This window comes from Crassostrea angulata, chromosome 5 (assembly GCF_025612915.1).
Source record: "Crassostrea angulata isolate pt1a10 chromosome 5, ASM2561291v2, whole genome shotgun sequence".
Lineage (NCBI taxonomy): Eukaryota > Metazoa > Mollusca > Bivalvia > Ostreida > Ostreidae > Magallana > Magallana angulata.
Window position 1 is genome coordinate 57,641,156 of NC_069115.1, and position 26,554 is coordinate 57,667,709.

Below are 26,554 nucleotides of genomic sequence, written 5' to 3' on the forward strand. Positions count from 1 at the left end.
TACACCGTTTAAATATATCGGGAACGAGGCGGCGGCAACCAAGACGACAACAAACGCAGGATGGCGGTCGAGCCGTCGACGAAGAAACAAGTTACGATTACCACGCCTGATATAGAGCGAGAAATCCGAGATGAGAGTTCCGATGTATGTCAAAATTTATCATAGAATATGCTTTTATAGAGTTTGTTTGTAAGACCATTCCCAAATAGGTTTCACAGATCACTGTTTACTGTTCGAATTTTCTCGGTCATATTATGCTTGTATGTATTTATTGATATTTTTTGTGTATAGAAGGGAAAACTCAAACGAATTCGTAAGGTAAAAATTGAATAAAACAATCGTTTGTTGTCAGTTTTTGCAAACTCCTTTCCTTAGTCTACAAATTGGATTTTAAGAAAATGGAATTATTTTGACAATCATTAATGAACTAATTAAACTTTGATTTATCACATTTCAAGCATGCAGAAACTGATGACATTGAATTCAAAACAGTTTTGTGTGGATTTTGGTCTAAAGTATAAATGTCTATTTCTTGGAAGAGGTTGTATTATTAAAATTAAACTAACAGGACTTGGAGTAGATTCAGGATAATGAACCAAAGAGATAAGATTCTCATCAGGGACATATCTGGTTTTAAATGATTATTGTTCACTGATTTTCACAGATCTTCATAAATAATATGTATAAAATAAGATTGTATACTTTAATTTTTAATCCCTTTTGTAGGACATAAGTTTGTTTGTTTTTTCTAAAATATGCATTGTAATATTAATGCTTATTTAACTTTTGCGTGTATAAGCCAATACAATTTTGTTTTCTGACTTGTTTTGAAATATTTTTCATCTGGTAGTAGATGAATGAATAAATGTTTTGCCAGTTAATAATTAACACAATGCTTTTTTAGGCTAAATGTTTTTGGGTATAACCTTTGTTTGATTTTTTTCATGAAATATCAAGATAATGAAAATTTTTTGCAGTTTTTTTTTCTGCTGTTATTTATGTTTCTGAGACATGTTTTCTGAGACATAAATGATGGATCATTTAATTGTTGAGCAGGATGAGACAATTAAGGAGGATCGAGGGTCTGAGATCCCAACCACCTCGCAGTCTCAGCGGGTAGACATCTCACGGATTCAGAGCGCTTACTCGGACCGATGTCACTCCCGGTCCAACTTCCCTTTGGTGTTGGATGAATACGGAGAGGAGAAAGACCCTAGGGTCAGTATTAATAGGATATTTAGCTGAATATTATGTTTTCATTTTTGCTGTCAAAGGATATGTCAGCTTGACAAATGGAAAAGTTTATTGTCTTTTAATGACACTGACTCAACGTTCATGTTTATTAAAATCTTTAAGGTGGCTCACATATTTCTATAATGAATCATGGAGTAAATTTCCCTGTAGTTACAGTGTGTTTGGTAATAGCTGAATAAATAGGGACCCGATGAGGAGATTTAGTAATCTAATTAGTAAAAATGAGGTGAAGTAAAAACATGTACAGCCACAAATATAATCAGCATGTGGACTAAATACCTTTGGTGTGGACCACAAAGAATAGGCAATTCCTTGGATTAGTGAGATTAATAAAGTTGTGGTAAGAGGATTAAGAAGTTAATCCTATTTTTTTGCCAGCAGTGCATATCTTACTTATCGGTAGTTTTGAGTATTTTAATCACGTTGTTTCATCTCAGTCAATAAAAGAGTTAAAATCCTATGTAATGTACCAATGATCAAACTCTGAAATCTGTCAAGTAAATATTTTTGAGAAATCCAAAACCTTCAGTCACTATTCCCAATAACAATATGATCTAAAAATTTCAGAATTATGATAAAGGAGCCTTAAGAATTATCATGCATATTCCCGAAAAGAATTCCTTTAATAGCTGGTAGAAAAATTGTGTTGCAATCTTATATGACATCTATAGACTGATGATTTTCTGTTTATTTTCTGTTTATGATTTAATGATAGGATAAAGAAAACAAAAAGAAGAAGAGTTCAAAGAAGGCAACAAAATCAGAAACACATGATGATGAGGTGCAGGAGAAGAGGAGGAAGAAGCAAGAGGAGGTAACTGTCCATATCATGATTAAATATGCCATCATGTTTAGCCATATATATTACATCCCAAATCATGTATAGAAAAACCTACCACATTTACACTCCTAACTGAGATACACATGTACTTTTTTTGAAAATCAATATTTATACTGGTCATATAATTTTTCTATATATATATTTATATTTATTTTTATCCATCCTTTTTTTGCTTAATTACTTTGCTTCTATAATGATGGGATTCTTCTAGGCTTGAGGGCTTTGGTAGATATACATAATATATATGTATGTGTAATTTGGTTCAAGGGATAATACGCAGTTAAATATTGACTAACATTTTGGTTCAAAGTAATGATTGAAACAAATTTCAATTTGTTAATTTCATGTAATTTTATAAGGGAACTAAAATTAACCTTGGGGAATTGTAAAAGTATAGATTACATAGCTGTATGTATCAATTGTTGCTTAATGATGGCTGCCTTCTGTCGACTAGCTGGAATCTCGAACCGCCCATGAGGTAACTGGTCAGCTGTGTTGATTTTGTTGTGAAGTTAAGCAGATTTCTGGATATTCTGTGCAAGCTGATTTGTGTGTATTAAGAAAACAAACCCCTGTGCTTTGTTGGATTGCACCTTTTCTTGTGGATCAAAAAAAAAAGAATTTATAGCAAGCTTACAAGATTAAAATAATGTTGAAAAAACTTCTTAAATATAGAAAAGGCAATTGAATCTAGAGTGTACATTACTGTTATGTATTAGAAACTACATGAGCTATTCTAAGCCAACTTTAATCCATATGGATTAAGGTCTTGTCCAATCTGCTTAGCTCGCAAAGATGATCGAAGCAGACGCATGCCAATCAGATTAAAATAATCCAAAAGCTGAAGAGACGTGTGTAATATGATACTGACACCCTGCATGTTGTATGCAATAAGTAATCAGTAATGCTTTAGTTGTTTGAATAAATCCCCTTTAATGATTATTGTGTGCATGCTAACCTTAAATAAATCAAAAAACTGTTCTCATTAGACAATATTGATATATTTAATATTTAGCATGCTTAAGGAAAATTGATTGTCATTTGAGATATGAGTCACTCAATAGACTTGTATTGGATACATTTATAAAGTAGAATTATTGAGAATTTTGCAGAAATAACTTTTTCTTATGCCTGTTTTTTATTCAATATTTACAGAGTTTTAGAATTTACAAGGTGAAAAAGGCACCTACATGTAGCATGTAAATTATAAACATGTACATTAGTTTTGTATCTGCATGAGATTAGATAAGAGAATAATGCATAATTACATTACATAGAAACAGTAGAAAAGACACTTGACTACTTGGCTGATCAATTCAACTACCGGTATTGCCAATGATTGCCAATAATTTCATGGTTATGTTTTAAACAATTTATATTGTTGACACAATAGTGTATATAAAAGAAAAATGAACAACTTGTATAAATGTACCTTACAAATATCAAATTTTATCTGTGGCCTTGGTTTCCAGAAGTGTCTAACTTGCTTATAATGTTAGTAACATAATAATGTTTGAATAATTCATTTGCTAATATTTACAGAAATATCTCTCTTGTGTATTAAGGGAAGTTCATCATTGAGTTTTAAATTATAACTCGTGTCTTTTTATGTGACTGTAATAATTGCAATTATGATTCATTAATTATAAAAATAGTACTTAGTTAAATAAATTTTGTAATTCATGTCAGATAAAATATTAGACATATTTTTGTTGTTGCAAAAGTAATCTACAATGTACTATGTATGGACAATGAATTCATACAAGTGTGTGTATAAAATCTATAGAAATGGATTTAGAATCTGAACCAATCTGTGACATGTAATGACTTGGTTTTGAGTACAAGTTTTGTGCTCTGCTTTTATTCTGTTTTTGCTTTCCTCCCTGTGATATGCCGTCGGTGTATTAGGGCATTCCCTGACTGTTGAGTGTTGAATTTTGAGGTGGTGGGAATTATTCCATTAAGTTTGGTGGACTTTTTTTTTCAATAAAATACTTAATAATTAATAAGCTCTTATTTTTCATACTATGATTCTACTTAGCCACTAATTATTTATTATTCATTAACTACAGTTTTGTTTTGTAATTCTTGACATGTTTTTATCCTGTATTAACTTTTCTTGTAACCCTCAGAGGTACATGCAAGTGATGGACGATTTGAACAACAGACCAGTGGGCGATAGATTTTATTCCAAGAAAGTGGCCACCATTGCCACCTCAGTGGATAAGTTCCAGGACAGGAACTATAACTCTCCCCCTAAGTCTCCACGAGTAGAAATAATGGAAGTGGCAAAGGCCAACAAGGTATGAAAAGAAAACCAAGTTGTTTTATTATTAGCTCTATGTGCATGACTTTCAATTTATGCACATTGAAGTCCCAAAATACAATATGTAATTGTGAAAATTTATATGATATTACTACGATATGATGAATTTGAACTGTATTTTCAGAAAAAGAAGAAAGTAAGTTTTAGTTATACATGTAGCATGGCACAAGGCTTGCTTTTTTTCTATTTAGCCCATGTTGCATGCATATGATACATTGTACATCATTTGACCTAGAAGTTTAGATATTTTTCTTATTCAATGTTTTGCATGTCTTTTTGTGCCAAATCCAAAAATAGTGGCCAGTTTTGGGAAATTCCTAACCCTGTAAATAATTACTTCACAATGATTATTAAAATCCCTTCCATCACTGAAACTAGTGAAAGACTCCCTAGAATTGTAGTTAATTAGCAGGTATAAATACCCCTACATCTGCACTATTTACTCATTATTGTAACTTATGAATTCTAAGAACAGGCACATTCTAAATGAGTACTATAGTACCAACAATGTTCTTAAAAAATAAATGTTCAACTCTTCAGAAGGCTCACAAGAAAAAGGAGAAGTATGTCCTCACCACAAACAACGAACACATGAAGAATATCACGAAGACAGAAACAGCCAAGGTAGGGCAATGATGGGCAACAGAGGCAGGTACTCGTTATATCTACAGTGTGATGGATTGGGATAAGGGATATCATCAATAAAGCATTGGAATTAATAGATAATTATTATGTGGACAAAAACTGCCATGGTAAGGAATGTTGGGCAACAGAGGCAGGTAATATCTTGTCCTGTACTAAATTTATTAGGAATGTGAGATGAAGAAAGGTGTTTAATATATACCTGTACTATATAGGGACAGGTCAGCCAATGACAGGCAATCTACAGGTACATGTATTGTAATTGGGAAAAAGGGGCATGAAACAAGTGGAATCAATATACTTCTTGTACAATGTCCAATATCATAGGGGATTAAGGTACAACGTATGGAAGGACATACAACAGACACTGTTATATTTCATTTTGTAATGGGTGGGAAAGGGTGCTGAAAAGTAAAATGGAATACATATTAAATAGGGACAGAAAAAAAGTTAATTGTTAATGGTCAACATGAAGTCTGGGACAGGTATTTGGTAAATTGGTGCGGGGAAAAGTATTTGAATACCGTATATACCTCTCGTTGTTTGATCTTTTTTTATCTTAACCATTTTATGCTGTTCTCAGATTATAGAGATACAAGACAGACTTATCAGAGAGGGAAAGTTGAAGAGTCAGGGGGACATTGATAAGTTCAGGGAGGATGCCAAGGACCCCGTCGTCTTGAACTCCTACCTCTCAAAGTCCTCAACAAAGCAAGGTACAGCTTTACTGGGATTTCATGCAGTAATCTATTGTGTAGATTACTTGTGAAAATATTCCTAATGAAGAATCTTTCAAACTGTACTTTTGTCTGTTTGTACCAATGCCATGCCCTGGTATTTCATTGCACAAAATATCAACAGAAGGGATAAGACCTCAGGGTGGGAGACACCCTTATCAAAGGTCATATTATGAAGGTTAAGGTCATATAAGTTTAGTGTTCAACTTCTGATCCATGACTTTGTCAAAACATGTTTCATCTTAATAAGGCTGATGAGCTTGAATGCAAGTCACTTAAAAACAGCTTCTCTTACCTAATGATATCTTACATAGTAGAATCATCATAGGCTGAAGAAATTGATTTAAAAAGTATGATTTCAATGGACATGTTTTGACATTACAGATCTCAGTTTTACAAATATGAATGAGGTAAAGCCCGAGAGATCGAACCCCTACATGTCCATGTCAGAGTTACCCCCCAGGTCTCTGAGTTATATCTCGGAGCGATCATCTCGGCCTGAGACGCGACACGATTGGGCCATAACTCAACAGTTCAAACACAAGCATGAGGTAGCTACAGCTATAGCATAATAAATGTGCTCTTACTTTTTTTTTCTTTTTGTACAGGTTTCTTCCTCTTTTTTCAGCAGATGGTTATCATTTTGTATTTCTTTACAACTTATTTTATTATACAACATCAAAGATCTGTGTCGTTGATTATTGTTGTTGTGTTTTGTAGCAGAACAAAACCATGACGCCCCACCAGATCGCCAAACAGGCTGCACACGATTTGGAGAAGAGGTTTCCTAAGGTAAGAGACACAAACTCCATGTCATAAATGATCAGCTCTCTATCTACATTGTTGACAAAAAAATAGATATTAAATCTTCTCTCTATAGCTGATGAATATGTAGAGACCTCTATCTACCTGATACATCTATGACAAAGAATACATCTTTGCATACATAATTAATATGTAGACATCTTTGTAATTTGATCAAAAGATATAGACACTCTTGCTATGAGTGATATATTATATGACTGTTATTGTCACTAATCAGCAGCAGGCAGAGTTACCTCCCATAATGACCCAGTGGCAGGTAACGGTGGTATCAAACAGCCAATCACAACGTATATACTCAGTGACAGCTTGATAGATAATGTAGTGTTACTGATCTGGCTCGGGGACTCACAGATACTGATGTACATGTACATGTAGTTGATAACGCATGACTAAGAAAGGTGAAGGCCAATCCATATGTGATTTTTAACTCTATACAATACCATATACATACTGGAATACTGTATACCAACTTTTATTCGTGATGAACTTATTTCATGATTTACTTCATAAAAACTGGTTTTCAACGACTAATGTTCACGACCAAGCCTTATCCAGACCCATCTTGTATTAACAACCGTATAAGAATGACTGGTTCTCGCACGTGAAATATTCGCAATGACTTGGGCCCTGGCAAACATTTCTTTCCGGCGAATAAAAGTTGTTTTACAGTATACTGAATGTTATACTTGTCAATAAGACGGCCGTGTAATGGCAAGTGTTTAGATGTAACATATGCATGTGACTACCATACTAGTGAATGGTAATATCTATATATATATTTATTGTACATACGTATAGCAAGGCACTAACAGGGCAAGGCAGAGAGAGAGAGAGAGAGAGAGAGAGAGGTGTGAAATTTACAACAGAGGCAGAGAGAGAGATGTAATTCACATTAGAGGCAGAGAAAGAGAGAGAGAGGTGTAATTTACAATAGAGGTATAGAGAACTTGAGCAAAAAAGAGCTTAATTACTTTTCAAGATGCGGCTATTAAGATTAATAAAATGATATTATTACAGTTTGATAAATTTGAAATGATGAATCTCACCCTGTTTTATTTACGCCCAATTTGCTGCTTGATATCGAGGACCTCATTTATTATTTGTTTTTGTTTATTTTAAAACTAGATTAATTGAAAACTGTAAGTTACTTTTCTTATATGCAAACTGCTAGTGCAAAGATGGAAGACCTTTCACAACCATGATTGGGCAAAAATAATCCTGTAAACAAAGTCTTCTAATTTCAATTGTGAACAAAATAATATAAAGAGAAGGGAGTTAACTGTTCACAGTGTTTCGTCATAGAGGGGTTTAGTTAATAAATTTGGCAGCTTTGGTTTAACATTTTACTAACTGTTACATTAATTTTGTAGACACAGATGCCACCAATGAAGAGCTTCACAATAGATCTGGGAGAGAAACCACCAGACCCTGAGGAGGTAGGGAGCCTCTATCATTTGTCTCTGTCTACCAGAGATCAGATTGTTTGAATTGATAGTAACTTCACAAATCATTTCAGAAAACGTCCAAACAAAAATATCACACTGCACAATATTGTCATGTCCATAGTTCAGATTGATTGATACGATAGTAACACCTATTTTGTAAGACCTCTTCCTAATAAAAACATCATATAGGAAAATAGAAGCTTTAATTAGTGCAAAACACATTAATTATAAAATATTTGCGACTTTAAATGCATACTGCTTGCCCTAGTTGAGAATCAAGTTTTTTTGTTTTTAACTTTATTTTGAGAAACTGCATGAATGCATGAAAGAAATCATGTGAGTATTTCAGAGTTCATCCATATTAATGTTAATAGTTGCAGAGAGAGATAGATTTGAAGGTCCGGATCAAACAGAGAAAGAAGTTTCTGCGGAAGCTGAACAGAATGTACCAGTTGTCTATGGCTCACAATGCGGCCACCAGCAGGTAATGAGTTGGACACAAAAGATCCTAGCAAGAAATCTATTGCACCCAAAATTCTTTTCTCTTTCTTGTAAACTAGCATGTTTTCACATGTTGCTATTTTTATGAATCTTTTGGGGAATTTTTTTTGTAAGACTGTCTTTGTTACATTAATTTATACATAAAAACTCAGTAAACTGAGATTACATGTTTTTGAAATTAAGTTTCTCAAAACCTTATTGTTTTCCTGTATTCTATATTTTTAGAATACTAGAGAAACATGGAGAAATCAACAAAATACTGGAAGGAAACAGTCTACGAGATGTGGTAATATTTCTTTACACATTGTCTCCTGTTTAGCTTCCTCTCAAGGTTAATCAATTTCCATTGAGATATGTCACCAGGTTCATGTAAAGTCCTTTGAATTACTGGTAAACATATGTTTTCAATACTTTAAGGTGGCTCACTACACCTTGATATAAATCAGCATTACTTGATTATGATAGATAGTATGATGGATAACAGGTATGCGAGGCAAATGTGCGAAAAAATATGCTAATTTGGATAAAAAATTATGTTTTCAAAAATGTGAACAAAAGCCTTGAATCAAACTCAAGATCTGTGGTTCACAAGCCCAAAACTTAAACCACTGAGTTATGATGATATTCAACTAAATCAATATTGATACAGACAATTTAATAAAGCATCTAAATCTCCATCTTTTGATGTAGTGTCTTAAAAAGTATAAGTTTAGGTGTAGTGAGGTACCTTAAAACCTCGGTTTCTTAGTTATCACTTGTAAAAGAAAACTGTATTTTTGATATCCATTATTCAAAATTAGGTAGATGAGGAGTATGCCTGTTTGATGTCTGGGAGTTTCCTCCCGATGGTATCGTGACTGATATTTTTGTAGATATTGTGTTTTTCGTTTTCGTCACTTACTTTTGATAAATTTATTAGTTATAGAATTCTTACTTGCTAGTTCATTGACTGTGTGTGGCCCAAACAGAATTTGCAACAAATACCAATAGCATGCTAGCAGGAAATCAAAATATAATATACATGCATGAAAAATGTTTTGTTTTTAAAATGTTTTTATTTAAGCTGCTTTTATATACTCTTAGTGTCACTGCTTAATACCGCATGAGCACATTTTATTTTTTCCTTTGGATTAAGTTAAAGTGTTTTGTATGATATCAATAAGATCTTTGACAATATTTTGAAATGTTTGAGCGACCCCATCTAAAAAAATAACAATATGAACTTCTTAGTTAAAGCATTGCAGTATTTCTTTTTTTCTCACAATGAAATGTTTTCTATAATTTCAGCGACATTTGTATTGTGGGATTAAGAACTTTGTAGGTTCTTATTACAGTGTAATTTGGTTTCTTTTTTACACACCGAGAGAATTATTTCTGAATGTTTAACTCAAAATGTCTTACCTTCATTAAATCTTCACAAGTTGACAGAATTTTGGCACGAATGCAACTTTCTGTACAAGTTCTTGCCTGAAATGATTTTTCTCTGTTGCAAATCTCATCCATACCTACAAAAGTGGATTCCAATGTTCTAAACAAACTGATGTTGCATTTCTAAACCACATGAACACTCCCTTTATCTTGAAAAATCCATGTCTAACGTAATTTTTTTTTTGTGTTTGACAATCATATCTTATACTAAGTTACATTTATAAAAAAAAAAAAAATAATAATCAAGTAATTCAATAAACTCATACTAAATTAAAAGAATTCAAATAAACTTTTAATCAATTTTTATCAATCATATTTAAAATAGCTTTTCTGTTTACTTTGAAGCATATTTGTTGATAGGTAAATATACAAAAGATTACATAAACTGCTGGTTGTCATTGAGAGCAAGCAGTACAGACTGTACCTCAGCTTAATGGTTGTCATCATCCTCACCCACAGGTCGCTACCCTGCCCGCCCCAGAGGATGTGTACATCACAGAGGAGGATATCCGAGTCCCTGACCCTGGGGAAATATTCGGACCGTTGGTGGAGTCTGTGCCTGTGTCTCGAGCTAGTACTCGAACCAATCTTATATCACAGAAAGGAAGCAGAGAAAATCTGGCCTCTCAGAAAGGGAGCCGCGAAACTCTGCTCAGTAGAGGGTCCTCCAAAGCGGGCTCCAAAGTAGTCAGGTGGGTCCAACATCCGAGTCATTGTCGGGATCAACATTATAGCAGAAAATACAATTTAAAATATCAATTATTTTCAAATTTGTATGAGATTTATTAAAATAATCACATTTAAAGGGAGAAAACTCTTTATCACCTTAACATCTTCATTTCAATAAATAACTTATTGTCAAATTGTGCTTGGAATTACAGTGCAGTTAACACAATTTTTCTCTTTACAGTGCAGTTAACACAATTTTTCTCATAACCAGTGAATAAGTGAGTAACTAAACATTTACCTATCTTCACTATCAGTTCTTTGATTATTTGTAGGAGACAGACCTTCAGTGTAGGGGACATTCAGGAGGATAAAGTCCTTACCTTGCCCCCGGCTCCTTTACCACTCACTATGGATGAAATCCGAACCAAGGCCAAAATTGTGGTACGTATGCATTGCTTGGTTCTTTATAGTAGAAAATTGAACTACATTTACTATACATTTTCTATAAGTTAATGAGAATTTACAGGTAACTCATTCCCAGTTCTGAAATATTTTTTTGTACTTGTAGGAGGCCAAATGTTTAAGTTCTAACTGGATAAATTACATGAGAGCTGGTAAACCCACAGCATAATGATAGGCTGAATCTCTACTACTGTATGATGATGTAAAACCTGGAACTTTTCTCTGCTGCACTGGCTAGATTTATGTTGTAAGATCGAATTATTTCCATTTCATTTCATACAAAGGGGCATGTGTTCACATTCTGATTGGAAAGTTCTCCTAGTCAGAAATGTAACTATTAAATGATGTTTTATAGCCTCAAAGCTGATTTTATAAAGAGAAAATAAGGTGGTGCATGTTCATACATAAATTTGGCTAGAATACTTAAAGTTTGTTATCGAATTGGTACGTGTACATGTTGCAAAGAATGTAAGCATTCAAACTAGACACGGTTCTATTTTGTTTTTATTTGTCACATTCCATTGTTGGTCATTTCATATTGTACTAAATTTTTTTCTAATATAATCATTCAGATTTCCTGTGAAGGAAAGAATGTTGTGTTTGCTGTCTTATGCATTTTGTTTTTAAAATGCCCACACCTTGCTACTTATCAAGTACATCATTTTGGTGATTAAGTTATTTCTGTTTTCTTATTCTGTTTTTTCATCAATATTAGAGGGCTTTCATTTTTGTGGATTTTGTAAAATTTATTTTCGAGGATCTATACATATTAGACAGTGGTCCTTACAGCGTTATCTGCTGTCAGAGATCTTATTTCGATAAGAATTTGATTTCGAGGATACACTCAACATCAAAATCCATGAAAATTGTTGTTCAACAAATATTGATGAAACCAGATTACATGTATTTGTTTTAAGCTGTTGTTATTAGTGCATCATTTTATAGTTCTGATTTGTTGCCTGAGAAACAAATAACTTGAAGTTAAATTTGATGATATTTATTTGAAAAAGAAAAATCATGACCATGATTTCCAAAATAAAACATTTAAAACACTAAACCAAGTTCATGTTATATTCTAAGGTTGAGGCATACATCAAAGGAATTTTGAGGTCTATGACGAGGAGGTTGGAGGCAGTAAGCTTTTGTTCATAAAGCCCTTACTCCTCAAGGCCTTTCTTTGACTTTTTGATTTTCGTCTTGTCCATTTGATCCAAGATGTCAGCATATGTGTTTGTCATCTAAAAAATCAAGCAAATTTTATGCTTCCATAATCAAAGGCGTATATTTTGTTATTGGAACATCGGATGTCTATTTCTATCAAACTACATACTTAGTTACTACATCGTTTATATGTGAATAACTTGTAAAGCAATTCAACATAATATCAGCTAAAACAGTTGGTGAATTACATTTTGATTAAGAATGGCATTGTCAAAAAAGAAATGATTTACAATGAGGATGTAATGAGAGACTTACTACAAGAATTTAGGGCGAGGCTTGCTACAAGGATGTAAGGCAAGGCTTACAAAAAGGATGTAGTGCAAGGCCGACTGAAAGATGTAGGGCGAGGCTTATTACAAGGATGTAAGGCGAGGCTAACTATATAACATGTAGGGCGAGGCTTGCCACAAGGATGTCAGGCAATGCTTACTACAAGGATGTTAATTGAGGCTTACTACAAGAAGTAGGGCAGGGCTTACCACAAGGGTGTATGGCGAGGCCTACTACTTCCTACTACAAGTATGTAGGGTGAAGCTTATTACAAGGATCTAGAGTGAGGCTTACTACAAGGATGAAGAGTGAGGCTTACTACAAGGATTTAGAGTGAGGCTTACCACAAGGATGTAGGGAGAGGCTCACTACAAGGATGTAGAGTGAGGCTTACAACAAGGATGTAGGGAGAGGCTCACTACAAGGATGTAGAGTGAGGCTTACTACAAGGATGTAGAGTGAGGCTTACTACAAGGATGTGGAGTGAGGCTTACTACAAGGATTTAGAGTGAGGCCTACTACAAGGATGTAGTGCGAGGCTCACTACAAGGATGTAGAGTGAGGCCTACTACATGGATGTAGGGCGAGGCTCACTACAAGGATGTAAGGCGAGGCCTACTACCTGTACAAGGATGTAGGGTGAGGTTTGCTACAAGGATTTAGAGTAGGCTTACCACAAGGATGTAGGGCGAGGCTTACCACAAGGATATAGTGCAAGGGTTACTACAAGGATGTAGTGTGAGACTTACTACAAGAATGAAGGGTGAGGCTTACTACAAAGATGTAGGATGAGGCTTACCCTCTCGCTGTAATTACTCTGCATGCTGGGGGTCAGGTATTTCAGGAGGCTCATCCCTGTACTGCACCACTTCTCTGCTAGCTCATAACGCCCTGAGCTGTGGACAGGATTCAATATGTACACAAAAATCAAAACGTACAAAACTTCAGATAAATCTTTGTGGATGATGTGCTGTAGTTTAGTCTCTACAAACTTACCTGAAGAATGTGATCCCACAATTCCAGGCTTTCACCATCAGCCATTGTGTCTCTATCTCAGGGTAATCTTTCTTAAATTAGAATTGGATAACATTAAGTTTTGCCATTTTGCTCATGAATATAAGAACACAAAGGCTGAAGAATTTGTTGGCACCCACACCATATCTTAACTGTCATGCAGTCTGTTTTATTGACATACAAAAACAATTTGTTGATTACCGTACAGTAAATATTTTCCACTTTTCAACGTAGCAAACCTATAATACGTCTTAAGATGTCAATGCAGCATGTTTTCTTTATGTATTTGATGTTTACAAATACCTCAGGGTTAAACGATATTGCATATCTTTGAAAGAAACATGCAAGTTTATTTTCATTAACAATTGACAAAAAATAACAAAAACTTTAACTTGAGGACAGACTTTATTTTTTAATAAAGAACATTAGACTGAAATTTTGGTTTGACCTTTATTTCAGACTTAAAAACTTTAAAGGTCAATGCACATTCTTTATCCAACAACAGTCCATGAGTGTAGTACATGTATTATATTAAAAGTTGATTGGACCAAGGGGAGATAAAACAGTGTCAAGACAAGGATTTTCCATGAAGGTCTGCTAAGACTTTGACCTTTTGCATTGAAACTTGATTCATTGTCATCGCACATCCTTACCTCCAAGCAGTCTCTTGGTAAAGTGTGAACAAGATGGGGCCGAAGAGAATGAAATTATGATGCAGAGCTGGATTTCTCAGAGATCTGCTATAACCTTTTTCTTTGATCTTACAACTTTTTAAAAGTTACTGCACAATCCGGAGTAGGAGCCAGATAAGGCCAAAGGGAGAGGATACAGTATATGGTCTAGATAAGGATTTTTCACAGAGGTTTCATAGGACATTGACCTTTGACATAGAAACTTTCCATGGTCACTAAACACCCTTTACCTAAACACACTCTGTAGGTGAAGCATGAGTCAGATTATGCCATGGGGCAATAGGGGAATATCCTATGCTAGAACAACGTTAAATAGATAGATGTGTGTTCTACCTGAGCTTTTTTGTCAATGAGATCTACAACCTCCCCGTAGTAACCAAGGGCCTCCTGTTTGGTGTTGTCGGAGACAGAGTTCAAGGCCATCTGTATCAGGCTGTGGAACAGTGCACTGAAGAAAGAAATCGCTTATAAAACAAATCTACCGGTAAGTTTAACTCCGATTATCAAAGGGATTTTCATGTAAATGATTTTCAAATCATTCAGTGTTATATGTACATGTAATTATCTAGATGTACTGTAAACGAACATTTTATATCATGATTTATCATATTAACTATTTAATGAAAAACAGTTAACGAAGAGAATTAAAAGAACAGGTTTGTGGCAAGAAATATTCATAACGATGACATTATCTGTGTTCATGAAATTTTGTTGCATATAAATAAAAGTTAGTTAAGAGATTAATGCATGTAAAGAAGACAATCATAAATGGATGATTATGCAATCTAAGAAAGCACACTCATTAAGACAGCTAGCTTATGTGCTTTTTGATAAAATGAAGCACAACACCTGATTCTTTGGTAGTCCACTGTTGGCTGCTGTTGGTGTTTCCTGATGGCTATCTTCAAAGCGCGTACAGCAACGTTCTTGTGATGAGATGGAGGCTCTAGGGACAGAGCTAAAAGAAAGTTTAAAAAGTATTGCAACAAATTCATAATAAGAGGCCCAGGGGGTAGACCACTCACCTAGTGAGCAACAATTGTCACAACTCTGATCAAAAGAGATTTATGCTAAGATTAAACAGAGATGTTGAAAGATATTTCAATTACTGTAATGTATCGTGTGTAATACGCACTCTTGTATAATACGCACCCCCCAAAGTTGAAAAAAAATGGCGAAAAAACAGCAGGTCCTATGTATAACAGGCACCCAAAAAATGGCAAAATCAACAACGGCCGCCATTTCCCCAAACTATCGATGTTTCATGATAATTTTATAATCCATGCGCAATTTCTTTAATTTTGTAATCGGAACATAGCACAGTGATGAAAATAGACGGCCGCCATTTTTCCAAATAACTATTGATACAACAGCGGAGAAGTTGCATGAAGATCATCATACGTAGAGAAGAACGGCAACCGAGCTTAGTGCTTAAAAGTAATAATGTTTGATATAAACCAAAACAACATAAAAAGAAATGATTTAATTGATTTATTATAGTCAAACTCATTGATCGTTGTTAAATAAACATTCTGAAGAAACGTATGTGTGTCGTATATCGTCATTATCAAGTCGTACAAATGATCGATGTATTTTTAGCAGTGTCTATGTGAAGCAAAAACGTTTAACTGCATAACTGGACACAAAGTAATCAAGTTTAATAAAATCAGAATAATCGCTAATATTCATGCACTTGAAGTCCGACACAAGACAGATGCATGCTTCTGACACTGGAAATTGTTAAACAAACATTGTCCACGCGCCGAGTCAACAGGTGACTGCTTACGTAATGGCAAATACACTGGCGATATTTAAACTTGTTTGATGTAAGAAATAGTGTTGAGAGAGGATAAATATTTCAATACATGGAAGTAAAACTAAGAATAAGGTATTTCTGATGCAGTAAATTTAGTATACACTCATACATCTTGCATAACACGCTATATCGACAGTCACTACTCCCATGGTATCAAGAATCATGGCTTGAAAAAATGGGGTAAAATTTTAGTCCTATGTGCAACACGCACCCCCCACTTTTGATCAAATTTTGGCTGAAAAAAAAGTGTGTGTTATACATGCGACATTACGGGTAAATTATGTGGTCACAATATAATAACTTATTGGCTGGCAGAAGTAAGTTCACATAATTGAACATGGCAATTAAACAATGATTTTATATGATATGATCTACTAACCAGCGATTGTTTCAAATGGTTTGGGATCAGGATTAGGGATTTTGAGCAGAATCTCGATAACCTCTTCCACAGTTGGATCTTGGAGTTTACAGCGAGCTTCAAACTCGTACATCAACATCAAAATGTCTGCTTTATCCCTGCTTCTTGAATCTAAAGCAATACGACAAGGGATTAATTAATGTTAATGTACACCATTAAGCAGAATTGTATCTTGTACATAGGTTTATATCAACATTTGCATCTCTCAGTCTTGCACATGACAACACTTTTTTCCCATCTTCACTAACCAAGGGTTTTCGGTCCATTCTGCTCCTCCCCATTGGAGAGTGGAGTGGACCGATAACCCTTGGCTAGTGAAGATGCTTTTTCCCTCCTTATGGAAAGTACAAAATCATTTGAATGGTAATTTTAAATAGGTATCAACCTTTTTTTATTTAAATCAAATTGATTTAAATAAAAAAAGGTTGATACCTATCAGGCTTGGGGCGAATTACATTGTAGAGTAATGCATTGCATTACCATTACTTCATGAATTTGGGCATTAAATTACCATTACCATTACTTGATTTTCTTGAAGTAATGCATTACATTACCATTACATGAGTAAAGTAATGCATTACCATTACCATTACTTTGTTTTAAAGAAGTAAAGCTAATAAAGAGTTTTTGCAAATGTTTCAAATATAAAACACTCTTTAACATATCTACAGGTTCATGTTCAGTATCAGGTTCAAATTCAATGACTGTACATACAAGAGTCATTATTTATTTGCTCAATATATAATAATCTTGTGGCATTATGAACAACAAATTACATAAGTAAAAAGACATTTGGCATGATACAATGTCAGATATGATATAGAGACACTGAATTCGTGCATAATAGAAACAAATTATGGAATAATGTTGCGGTTATTAAAAAGCTAAATAGAGATATTTCCCCAGATAACACAAATCTTTATAATTTTGGACACTTACCGTAATTGTATTTATTTATAGACAGAGGGTTTTTCACAGTTATATTTCTTAATATATTTTAATCGAATTCCTTTATGCTGAGGACACTTTAAGACAAAAGATTGCTGTTGCACTTTATGATCAAAGTTTCAAAGGTTTCATCTTTTAACTGCATCCTATTAGTTTGAAAATCTTCCCAGCTATACTAAATAAACGTTATACAGGTGCAGTGGAAGCTGGGACTGAAAGATTGTTTGACAATCTTTATCTTAGGATAAATTAAGTGAAAAGATAGAAAAAATGCATGAATCTTGTATTTTCTGTCAGTCAAAACTAATGCACTTAATATACATGTACAACAGAGAGAGAGAGAGAGAGAGAGAGAGAGAGAGAGAGAGAGAAATTATTTTCAAATGTGTTATAATATTGAAAGTGATTTTGATTTGCAGTGGACAGTGCATTCATTTTGCCCTTAAAAGTGCATGTCTGTCCCCTATTCTATTGGGACATGGCATAGGGAAGGGGATTGGGGTGTTTAGCACTTCTTATAACAATAGATTGTTTTGATACTTAGGTTATCCCAGGGGCATAGTGTGTTGTTGACACATCTTTATTGAAGAGCAAACTTATTGGAGTAAATTGTTTAAATGATTTAAAACTCTTAAAAACAACACTCATAAAAATGTTATGAAAGTACTGTGTTGTTATATCTAATAATATAAACAATTAAAAAATGAAATTTTATTTTTAATTTTTATTTTAACTAAAACTTTTTTATTTCAAGAATTATTTCTTTCTTCTTTATAATAAAGTTATATAATCAAATTCAATTTCAGCTATTCATTCATTCATCACATTTTTTAAAGTGAACATGCATAAATAAGCATAGTAATGCAAAGTAATGCCATGTAATGCCAGCATTACACTAGATTTTTGAAAGTAATTCATTACATTACCATTACTTGTAATGCTAATTTTGTGGCATTACACATTACTAGCATTACTTTGAAAACATGTAATGCATTGCAATGCATTACCATTACATAATGCATTACCCCAAGCCTGATACCTATTTAAGATTACCAGTACTAATCAAATAGATCCATTTTAGGAACACTTGAATACTAAGAATTAATATTTGGTGAGATTCTGATGTTTAAAGTTTCAAAGAGAACCAATCAATTTGGCTCCATGATTTACCAAGCGAGGAATCCAGGTCCATCTCCTGTTGTATCTGTTGATTGATGACTTTACACTCATGGATCAGATGGATGGTCTCCTCCAGGAAGTTTTGCTGCAATTTTTATACAAAACAGGCCGTACAGATCAATTTTGATGCATGCAAGATCAAAAACACAAAATGGATTAATTTGTTTCATTGTGGATTTTTAAAAACTTCGTAATACGGGATCATAGGAAGTTTTTGGAAAAGAGGCACCTTTCTTTACATGACATTGAATTTTATAAAATTCCTTGCAGTATAGGGTATGGTGACATTTAATACATCAAAGTACTGAAGTACTGAGAGCCGGGCTCTTTTAGTGTGTCTTTATGCATATTGTGTAGTAAAGACTGAATCTCTCTCTCTCTCTCTCTCTCTCTCTCTCTCTCTCATGCTTATAATGTCGGCAAAGCACCAGAGAGCGACCAAATTTTGTAAGCGGCTATAAACAAAAAATATGTCTGTCTAGTAGAAGTTAAAAAGTTCAACAGTTGCAGCCTTGAGTTTTGCAACAAGCATAAGATATATTCAATCCCCATTTCTTCATCGCGCAGCAAAGTAGTTCATGGAAATTCATGCGCATTGTATGAGTTCAAAATGCATAGTAATGTTTTAAAAACACGTTATTAATAAGAAAACTAAAAAAAGATAGACAATTCATTCGAAATTTAAAAAAACCAGAAACAAAATGCCAATAATTTTGACAAAACGTGGCTCTTTTTGTAACTATTTGGTATAGCGGAAGCTTTACCTTGACGCTGTTTGGTTTTTTGTTTACTTGTGCTATTTATAGTAACATTGGCGATTTGCCTGCCTATAGCCAGGACTCTGCTTTCAGCAGAGCCCGGCTAATAATAACACTATAAATCTACCTGTAATATGGAATTACTCTACAAATATACCTGTAACAGGGAATTACACTAAAAATCTACCTGTAACATGGAAGTACACTACCAATCTACCTATTACATGGAATTAATCTACAAATCTAACTGTATTAAATCTACCTGTAATACGGAATTACACTACAAATCTAACTGTAATAAATCTACCTGTAATAAGGAATTACACTACAAATCTACCTGTAATACAAAATTACACTAATATAAAATTACACTACAAATCTATCTGTAACACGGAATTATATCACAAATCTACCTCTAATAAGGAATTACACTAAAAATCTACCTAACCCAGTTTTAGATCTTAATTGCTGCTGCTATCATCCTCCTTGCATTTTCTATATTCAACCTGACTCAAAATGGTTGTTTTATACCAAACAGGCATGCAAAATGATCAAAAAAGGAAAATTGAGATACCAATATGCAGCAAAAAGAATATCACCTCAAGGCTGATAATTGTCTGTCTTGGTGATAATAGGGAGTACTGTTTCACAGTCAAAGACACAAACCCTTAGAGAGCAGTACTATGCCTGTTGTTCTTCAGTGTGGGCATACCTTGATGACTCCCATCATTCCCTCAGTCCTGGCCTGCTGGAGACACGCTGCTGTAGCCATTAACAGACACGTCTTCTTCCTCATCAGTGTGTTCTCCTCATCGTCGGGACATAAACCGGAGTACTGATGATAGAAACATACATATACAATTATATATCTATTTGTACATAGAGGAGCTGTATTGGGATCTAGCAATTTAGCAATCTGCCATTATTTTATTATCAGGTAGCAGCAAAAGAACTGACCTGTGAACACAGGATAAACAAGTCTTTCATCAAGTCTGGCTTCTTCTCACACTTCAAGGCTAGGTTCCATGCTAAGAAAAATTGAGATAAATACAGGTAAATGTTGCACGGGATGAAAATAACTGAAATTCCTTTTTCAAAATAAAAAATTAAGTCATATCCTCAGAATTTGTATTTTATGGACTTGCCAGCACTTAGAATTTGCCTGTGATGTACATATCAATGAGAGAATATGTTTTTAAAGGACTCACCAGACTGAACCTGTCTCTGATTGACTTACCCACTCTCATAAACCAGCTAGCCTCCTCACTCTGTTTTTGAGACTTCTTGCCACCAATGTCTTGTGCTTGCAGAAGTTTGTTATAAGCTTAAAAAAAAAAAAAAAGAATACTGTATCCAGGGTTATTCTTTCCCTTCTACACTAACCTTGCAAAAATTTTGTTCCATCCAGAATTCGATTTCGTATTTAAAGAGATATAATATCAAAAATTTGAATTCACTCAGTCTTAAATTCGCCCCCTGACAACAAGGGCTAAAGGGGCAAAAATAAAACGGGTGAATATTTTTCTGTATACAGTATCCTGGTGTCCTATTTTGTGCCTTGTCTATGTTACATTTTAAAGAGTAAACATTGAAGGCTATTATCTGGCATAAATTAAGGGTTGCTTCTGATCCTATGTCAAGGTCAACTGACAAAAGTCAAGGTCACAAAATTAAAATATAATATAAAATAATAAATAAAAACCCATGTAGGCATTAGTTCCTCTAACACAGGAATAGTTGTTCTTTTTATTTTTTGGCCTTTGCTGTTCTGAAGCATTGAAGAATATTTAAATCAAGATGATAAACTGCTGATATTATTAACAGCCTTAAGATTTTTAAGACAATTAACATTAAGCAATGGTACGTTGCTATGACAACCCAATACATGTATCACTGATCATTAAAATACCATGTTATATCAAACCTTTTTATATATGACACTGATAAATTCTATCATTGTAATGATGCAAATATAGTACTCAAGATAGTTCTTTTGAGAATTCATTAAAGTAAGGGTCAAAAACCCAATAGACTAATTCACACTTTACAAAAGTTATAACTCTCTTGGTCACAATCTTTGAGGAAAAACCCAAAAATTTCTCTAAGTAGCCTTTTTTGTTTAGAGGTTTGTAACTTTGTAACTTTTTCAATTCACAATAAATATCCTTTTCTAGTGTAAATTTTAATTGCCCCATTAGAGGGTAACCCACACATTGAAAAATAAATTAAAATCAAAGAGATTTAGTCACAGGACACTCAAATATTTAGTACCGGGTACTGTGGTTTCATCAATATTCGTTGAATACCAATTTTCGTGGATTTCGTTGTTTAGTTGATCCACAAAATAAAATGTTCATTGAAGTGCAATTTTTATTAACATTTTGTATTGATATGGCCATTGGCCGCGAATTTACGTATCCTTGAAACTGTGATTTTCACTTTATCCACGAAAATTGATACCCTTGAATATTAATGAAACCACTGTAGTATAAAGAAGGGGGAAAGTTGGTTTTCTCCTATTGATATTTAGATAGATAGAAACAACTTTTGAAAAGTGTGGATTGATCTATAGATTAAAAGAGAAGCAAGAGAAATTTCAATAAAAATAAATCAAACTCAGAACTGAACATGGCAAAGTCAAAATACCCATTCGAATATCACGCAAGATTCCAATATCCTCCAAACTGAAATTATGACACATTGACATGTATGTTATGATTCATGTAAAGTTATTAAATGTGAGCTTAAAAGATTGAACTTAACAGATGATGCCTTAAACTAACAGTATGTTCTATAAGAAAAATGAGGAGTATTAGAAGACTGTGATGTGTTGGATACTAAGGCTTGAGTAGGATTGTTCCCCCTGATACCTGAGAGTATTAGAATGACTGTGATGTATTAGATACTAAGGCTGGAGTACCCCCTGATACCTGAGAGACTTGTCCTGGTCCACCTGTGACAGCTTGAGTCTGATCAGGCACCTGAGAGCGGTCAGTGTCTGAGACAAATCACTGCTACAATTGGCTAAACACTCCAACGCCAAGCTGGCTGTCGACTCCTTGTGGCTCTAAAAGCAAAATACGCAATTCATTGCCTCAACAGATGTACATGTATTTGCATCTAAAAACAACATATGCTAGTATATGAGAGACAATATTGAGCAATAATATCTTACAACCTATAATGAAATGGTGACCATCTCAAAGTGTTTCGCTTGTATTTGATAAGGACATAAGGATGAAAGGGACTAGCAAAAAATTGTGCTTTGACCTTCACTTTTAACTTAAAAACTGTGTTGAAACCCACTGTTCAAGATTACAGCACACTCTTTCACCAAAAAGTGATCTGCTAGTGAAGTTTTAGCCAGGTAAGGGCAGGAAAAGAGAAGAAATATTCCACACAAGTGATAGATGGACTGAAAACTTATGTGCACCAACAAATCAGGGCCAATTAAACCAAGAAGTTTTTGCAAAAGTTTAAATGAGAATTAGATAAAGACATCTTACAAGATGTACCTCATAAGCCATAAAAGCGGCCTGACAGATCAGTTTCTGAGCCTCACTCTCCTTGTCTGTATTCTCCAGCTTGGCTACCTCACTGCACATGTTCTGTAGGATGTCCTTTGCTGTGGTCAGAAAAAATTAGATTTCAGTGAGTACATGCAAAACATTTCCGACCAACCAATAGAGCAAGTACCATAAGGTACACTGTACACAGACCTTGTTCTACATTGGAGCCGGCGAGGGCAAGTTTGAACAACATGAACAGAGTATTGATGGAGGAGGGATCCAGCTTCTTGGCTTCATTCACTGCCTCAGTGGCCTGTGGAAGGAGTCAGATGTAAAATTACAATTTAGGGCAAAAATGTACATATAATAAAAAGTGATGATTATTCTCATAAGGTGATTAATTTACTAGCCAATCAAACTAAGACAATTAATGTAGCACCTTGTCCATCTGTCCTAGGTTGAGGTAACAGGTGGCGCGGTTCCGGTGGAGTCGGGCCAGGTTCTGATCCCCGGACTCCTCCCGACTATACAGACTCAGTGAGTAGTTGTACCAGTCCAATGCCTCCTGGTAGTTCTTCTCCTACATGTCAAAGTAATACTGTACACAGGCTTATTTTTGCTCACATGTAATGTCGTCCTATAACACTTGCAAACGGTTCCGTCCTGTCTTAAATTTACCCAGATGCAGTTGTGTAAACAGAGATATTTTTGGCAACATAAATTTGCCCATGAGGGCAAAAGGGATAAAAATAAAACAGGGCAAATATTTCCCTGTATACAGTATTCATCATTATCATCATTATTAAATCTTCCAAACATTTTGTACTCTTTTTATGAACAAATTTCATACATGTTCAATTCAAATTTGGTATTCAGCTTTAAATATGACTTTGGCTGAGTTATATATTAGACATGGTGAAATTGTTTTAATAGATCTGTGAGAATGCTGAATTTGATATATATTTGGCAGTCTAAATCTGTGTGAATGAGAGAGAATTTAATCCTTCTCTCGACAAAAAATGGTCTCACTAAAGTGAAGATTGTTTTATTACCTCATCTGCGGTGTAAGCCAAGGCCCAGAACTCTATGTGAAACCTGCTCTTGACAGCTGGCTCCATGGCTCTGTGTGTGTTGTTCTCTACAAGAGTTTGAGCTTTGAGCAACAACTCCAGCTACCTATTAAACAATACCTAACTTGTAATACTTTTATTTCTAGCTTTTTCATAAGAATTTTGGTTTCAGTAAAGTAATTAATTCCGTGTAACTATACTGTAGAATCCTAATTATATGCAAGGAATAAATATCCAGGTAAAATCCTGAGAACATCTCATGGATTGGATATTAAATTCTCAGTTTTATACTTCGGACAGATGTAAACTGAATGAAACTGACAAATTCTGTTAAAACATTTTTAGCACATATTTTCAGTTTATATTCTCACAATTTGATACAAAAAAATTGAATTGTGGAATTAATTGCATAAAATAGGGAACCTACAGTATTTAGACAATAAATAGCTTAACATCATTTTTGTTGCAAATAAAGAATGTAAGAATATGATTATATATTAAGACTTGCATAAAGGACTATGTGCGGTTTTATGCATTTTTTGCCCCCAAAATCAAAGTTTTAGAAAGAGCTTTAAAAAGAAGGTGAAAGATAGTTAAAATCATACTGGAAATAAAGGTGTAAAGGGTTATCACCACAGTGACGTCATAATGTAGAAATGACGTCATGAAGATTGCATTATTTTGATAAAATAATGTTTTGTAGCAAAATATGGGTGTTTTCCGATGGTTTTTCGACTGGGAAACATCGAGTGCAGGCTTGCTCAAGTACCATTTTTTAATATAATGTGTATAACTTTCTGACAAAAAACATATGTTTAAATCGCACTTGAGCAGACCTGCGCTCTATACTTCCGGATGCAAAATATGGAGCAAAAATGAGAATATTTTTATTTTTTTGCAAATTTGCGGGAATTAAGTCATTTAAGTGACGTCATAGATAAACAGCGAATGAACAATGATGACTAAAATCAAGATTAAAGTTATAGACATCCTCTTTACAATGATTTGTAAAGATTTTATTTTTATACAATACTATTTAAAATTTGGTTGAAATCGGGGGCAGATATTTGACCATACCGCACATAGTCCTTTCCTACATATTCATGTCAAAAGACCCTTAATTCATATTCATGAAAAAGACACTTACCAACAATACAGAACTCCACAAACTCCCTCAGAGACTGTCTGTCTCTTGCTGCCAGAAGAATGTCAAAGTTGGACATCAAGAGGTCCCCTACATTAGCAGAGTGTTCAAACTTCTTCAAAAGTTCTTTCATCAATCCCACAGCTAGGTCGTGTCTACAATTCAACAATCACAGGCATGTTTAATTTAACACAATAATGAATGCATATATCTTATTACCACTGTTGATTTCTTTAAAATGGAAACCATATAAAGTCAAAGAAGTATTAGATTGTGAGAAACGTGTACTAGCTTGCTAACCTTTCATTTTTTGACAAAAGCAATGCTGTGTTGATGCTAACATCTGGAGATATCCCTGGCTGCTGCATGATGTCCAGGATTGCTACAAGGAACATAAAACTACACAATTGAAGACAATATTGCAATTCCCTGTGCCACATTGATAAAACTAATAAAACAATCCCACTTAAACAAGCCTCTCAGCAAGTACTGGAACTTTTACAGATTATAAAAGTCAAATAATTATTTCATTCACCTACCTTTATTTATCACAGAGTTTGGCTCCTTCGCCTTCAGCAGAATACGCAGGTAGAGGAATAGGCCGGATGGATGGGGGTATTCCTTTACAAAAAAAATTACACCAAAACACTCCCATGTCTGTTAACCAAATACAGTAACTATGAAATGTAAAGATCATTGAAAAAAAACAAGACATGTTATATGTACATATATATAGTTTCCTCACAATCTACTCACATTGTTAGCTAAAGTAACAGCATTTAGTGCTTTCTGTAAGAGATCTTCTTGGTCCATCTCTAGGTAAACTGAGGCTAGAAGTCGAAGTGTTCTTGCCTGCAGACAAAAATATGGATCACATGACTAGACATTTTTAACCATTATAATTACGGTAAATAGCTTCAGAGAACAGAGAAATATGTATTGCTCAATGAATTACAAAGAATTTTTCTGCACAACAAATTTCAAAGAATTTTCAATAAATAATAAATTTTTCAAATGATCATTATAAATTTACACTTTTTTTCATTATCTGAATTTTAAAGCGGATATTTTGCATTCTAATTTTCTAGATCATCAATCAACTTGATCGAAATATTCTTTCAATTCTAAGAAACAGACCTGATTTCTTGCATACAGGTTGGTCTGGTGTTTGCCCATTTCAAAGCTTTCCTTGAGCCATGATACAGCCTCTTCCAACTTCTTCTTCTGGTAAAGTTCCACTCCAAAATTGTAGCACAGCATGGATAGGAATGCTCCCTGTTAATTTTAAATTTAAAAAAATGTTAGCTGACTACATTGCTACATAGACAGTCTAACTGGTACTTTAAGTATTGAAATATTATTTTACATAGAAGTTGATAAAGAGC

At 34.1% G+C, this 26,554-nt stretch overlaps 2 protein-coding genes across 9 annotated transcripts in view; one reads left to right on the forward strand and one right to left on the reverse strand.

Annotated features, from left to right (window-relative positions):
* On the forward strand, positions 1 to 12,187 carry LOC128183490 (uncharacterized). 6 transcript variants are annotated; one of them, XM_052852503.1, is made up of 17 exons: positions 14 to 144; positions 292 to 318; positions 1,057 to 1,218; positions 1,970 to 2,068; positions 2,550 to 2,573; positions 4,228 to 4,398; positions 4,962 to 5,045; positions 5,647 to 5,779; positions 6,185 to 6,351; positions 6,521 to 6,592; positions 7,996 to 8,061; positions 8,445 to 8,554; positions 8,797 to 8,857; positions 9,372 to 9,419; positions 10,459 to 10,691; positions 11,001 to 11,109; positions 11,237 to 12,187. In XM_052852503.1, exons 1-17 carry the CDS (start codon positions 61 to 63, stop codon positions 11,297 to 11,299), a joined length of 1,713 nt encoding a protein of 570 aa, XP_052708463.1. In that variant the 5' UTR covers positions 14 to 60; the 3' UTR covers positions 11,300 to 12,187. The 6 variants fall into 6 exon arrangements, with proteins under 6 accessions (XP_052708466.1, XP_052708463.1, XP_052708464.1 ...); XM_052852504.1 differs by lacking the exon at positions 9,372 to 9,419 and adding an exon at positions 9,859 to 9,888; XM_052852506.1 differs by lacking the exon at positions 292 to 318 and having other exon boundaries at positions 1 to 144.
* LOC128183488 (testis-expressed protein 11-like) overlaps positions 12,112 to 26,554 on the reverse strand; it is an 18,249-nt gene continuing 3,806 nt past the window's right edge. For all 3 annotated transcript variants that reach the window (XM_052852497.1, XM_052852498.1, XM_052852500.1), the window contains 21 exons: positions 26,307 to 26,444; positions 25,926 to 26,021; positions 25,709 to 25,790; positions 25,470 to 25,551; positions 25,173 to 25,324; positions 24,008 to 24,093; positions 23,395 to 23,535; positions 23,166 to 23,268; positions 22,962 to 23,071; positions 22,377 to 22,513; positions 22,093 to 22,130; positions 20,684 to 20,770; positions 20,404 to 20,474; positions 20,159 to 20,281; positions 18,680 to 18,773; positions 16,523 to 16,672; positions 15,177 to 15,285; positions 14,661 to 14,775; positions 13,618 to 13,688; positions 13,421 to 13,517; positions 12,112 to 12,368 (listed from right to left, as the gene is read on the reverse strand). In XM_052852497.1, coding sequence (XP_052708457.1) covers positions 12,288 to 12,368; positions 13,421 to 13,517; positions 13,618 to 13,688; positions 14,661 to 14,775; positions 15,177 to 15,285; positions 16,523 to 16,672; positions 18,680 to 18,773; positions 20,159 to 20,281; positions 20,404 to 20,474; positions 20,684 to 20,770; positions 22,093 to 22,130; positions 22,377 to 22,513; positions 22,962 to 23,071; positions 23,166 to 23,268; positions 23,395 to 23,535; positions 24,008 to 24,093; positions 25,173 to 25,324; positions 25,470 to 25,551; positions 25,709 to 25,790; positions 25,926 to 26,021; positions 26,307 to 26,444 — 2,163 coding nt within the window. In that variant the 3' untranslated portion in view covers positions 12,112 to 12,287. The remainder of the gene's footprint in view (positions 12,369 to 13,420; positions 13,518 to 13,617; positions 13,689 to 14,660; positions 14,776 to 15,176; positions 15,286 to 16,522; positions 16,673 to 18,679; positions 18,774 to 20,158; positions 20,282 to 20,403; positions 20,475 to 20,683; positions 20,771 to 22,092; positions 22,131 to 22,376; positions 22,514 to 22,961; positions 23,072 to 23,165; positions 23,269 to 23,394; positions 23,536 to 24,007; positions 24,094 to 25,172; positions 25,325 to 25,469; positions 25,552 to 25,708; positions 25,791 to 25,925; positions 26,022 to 26,306; positions 26,445 to 26,554) is intronic.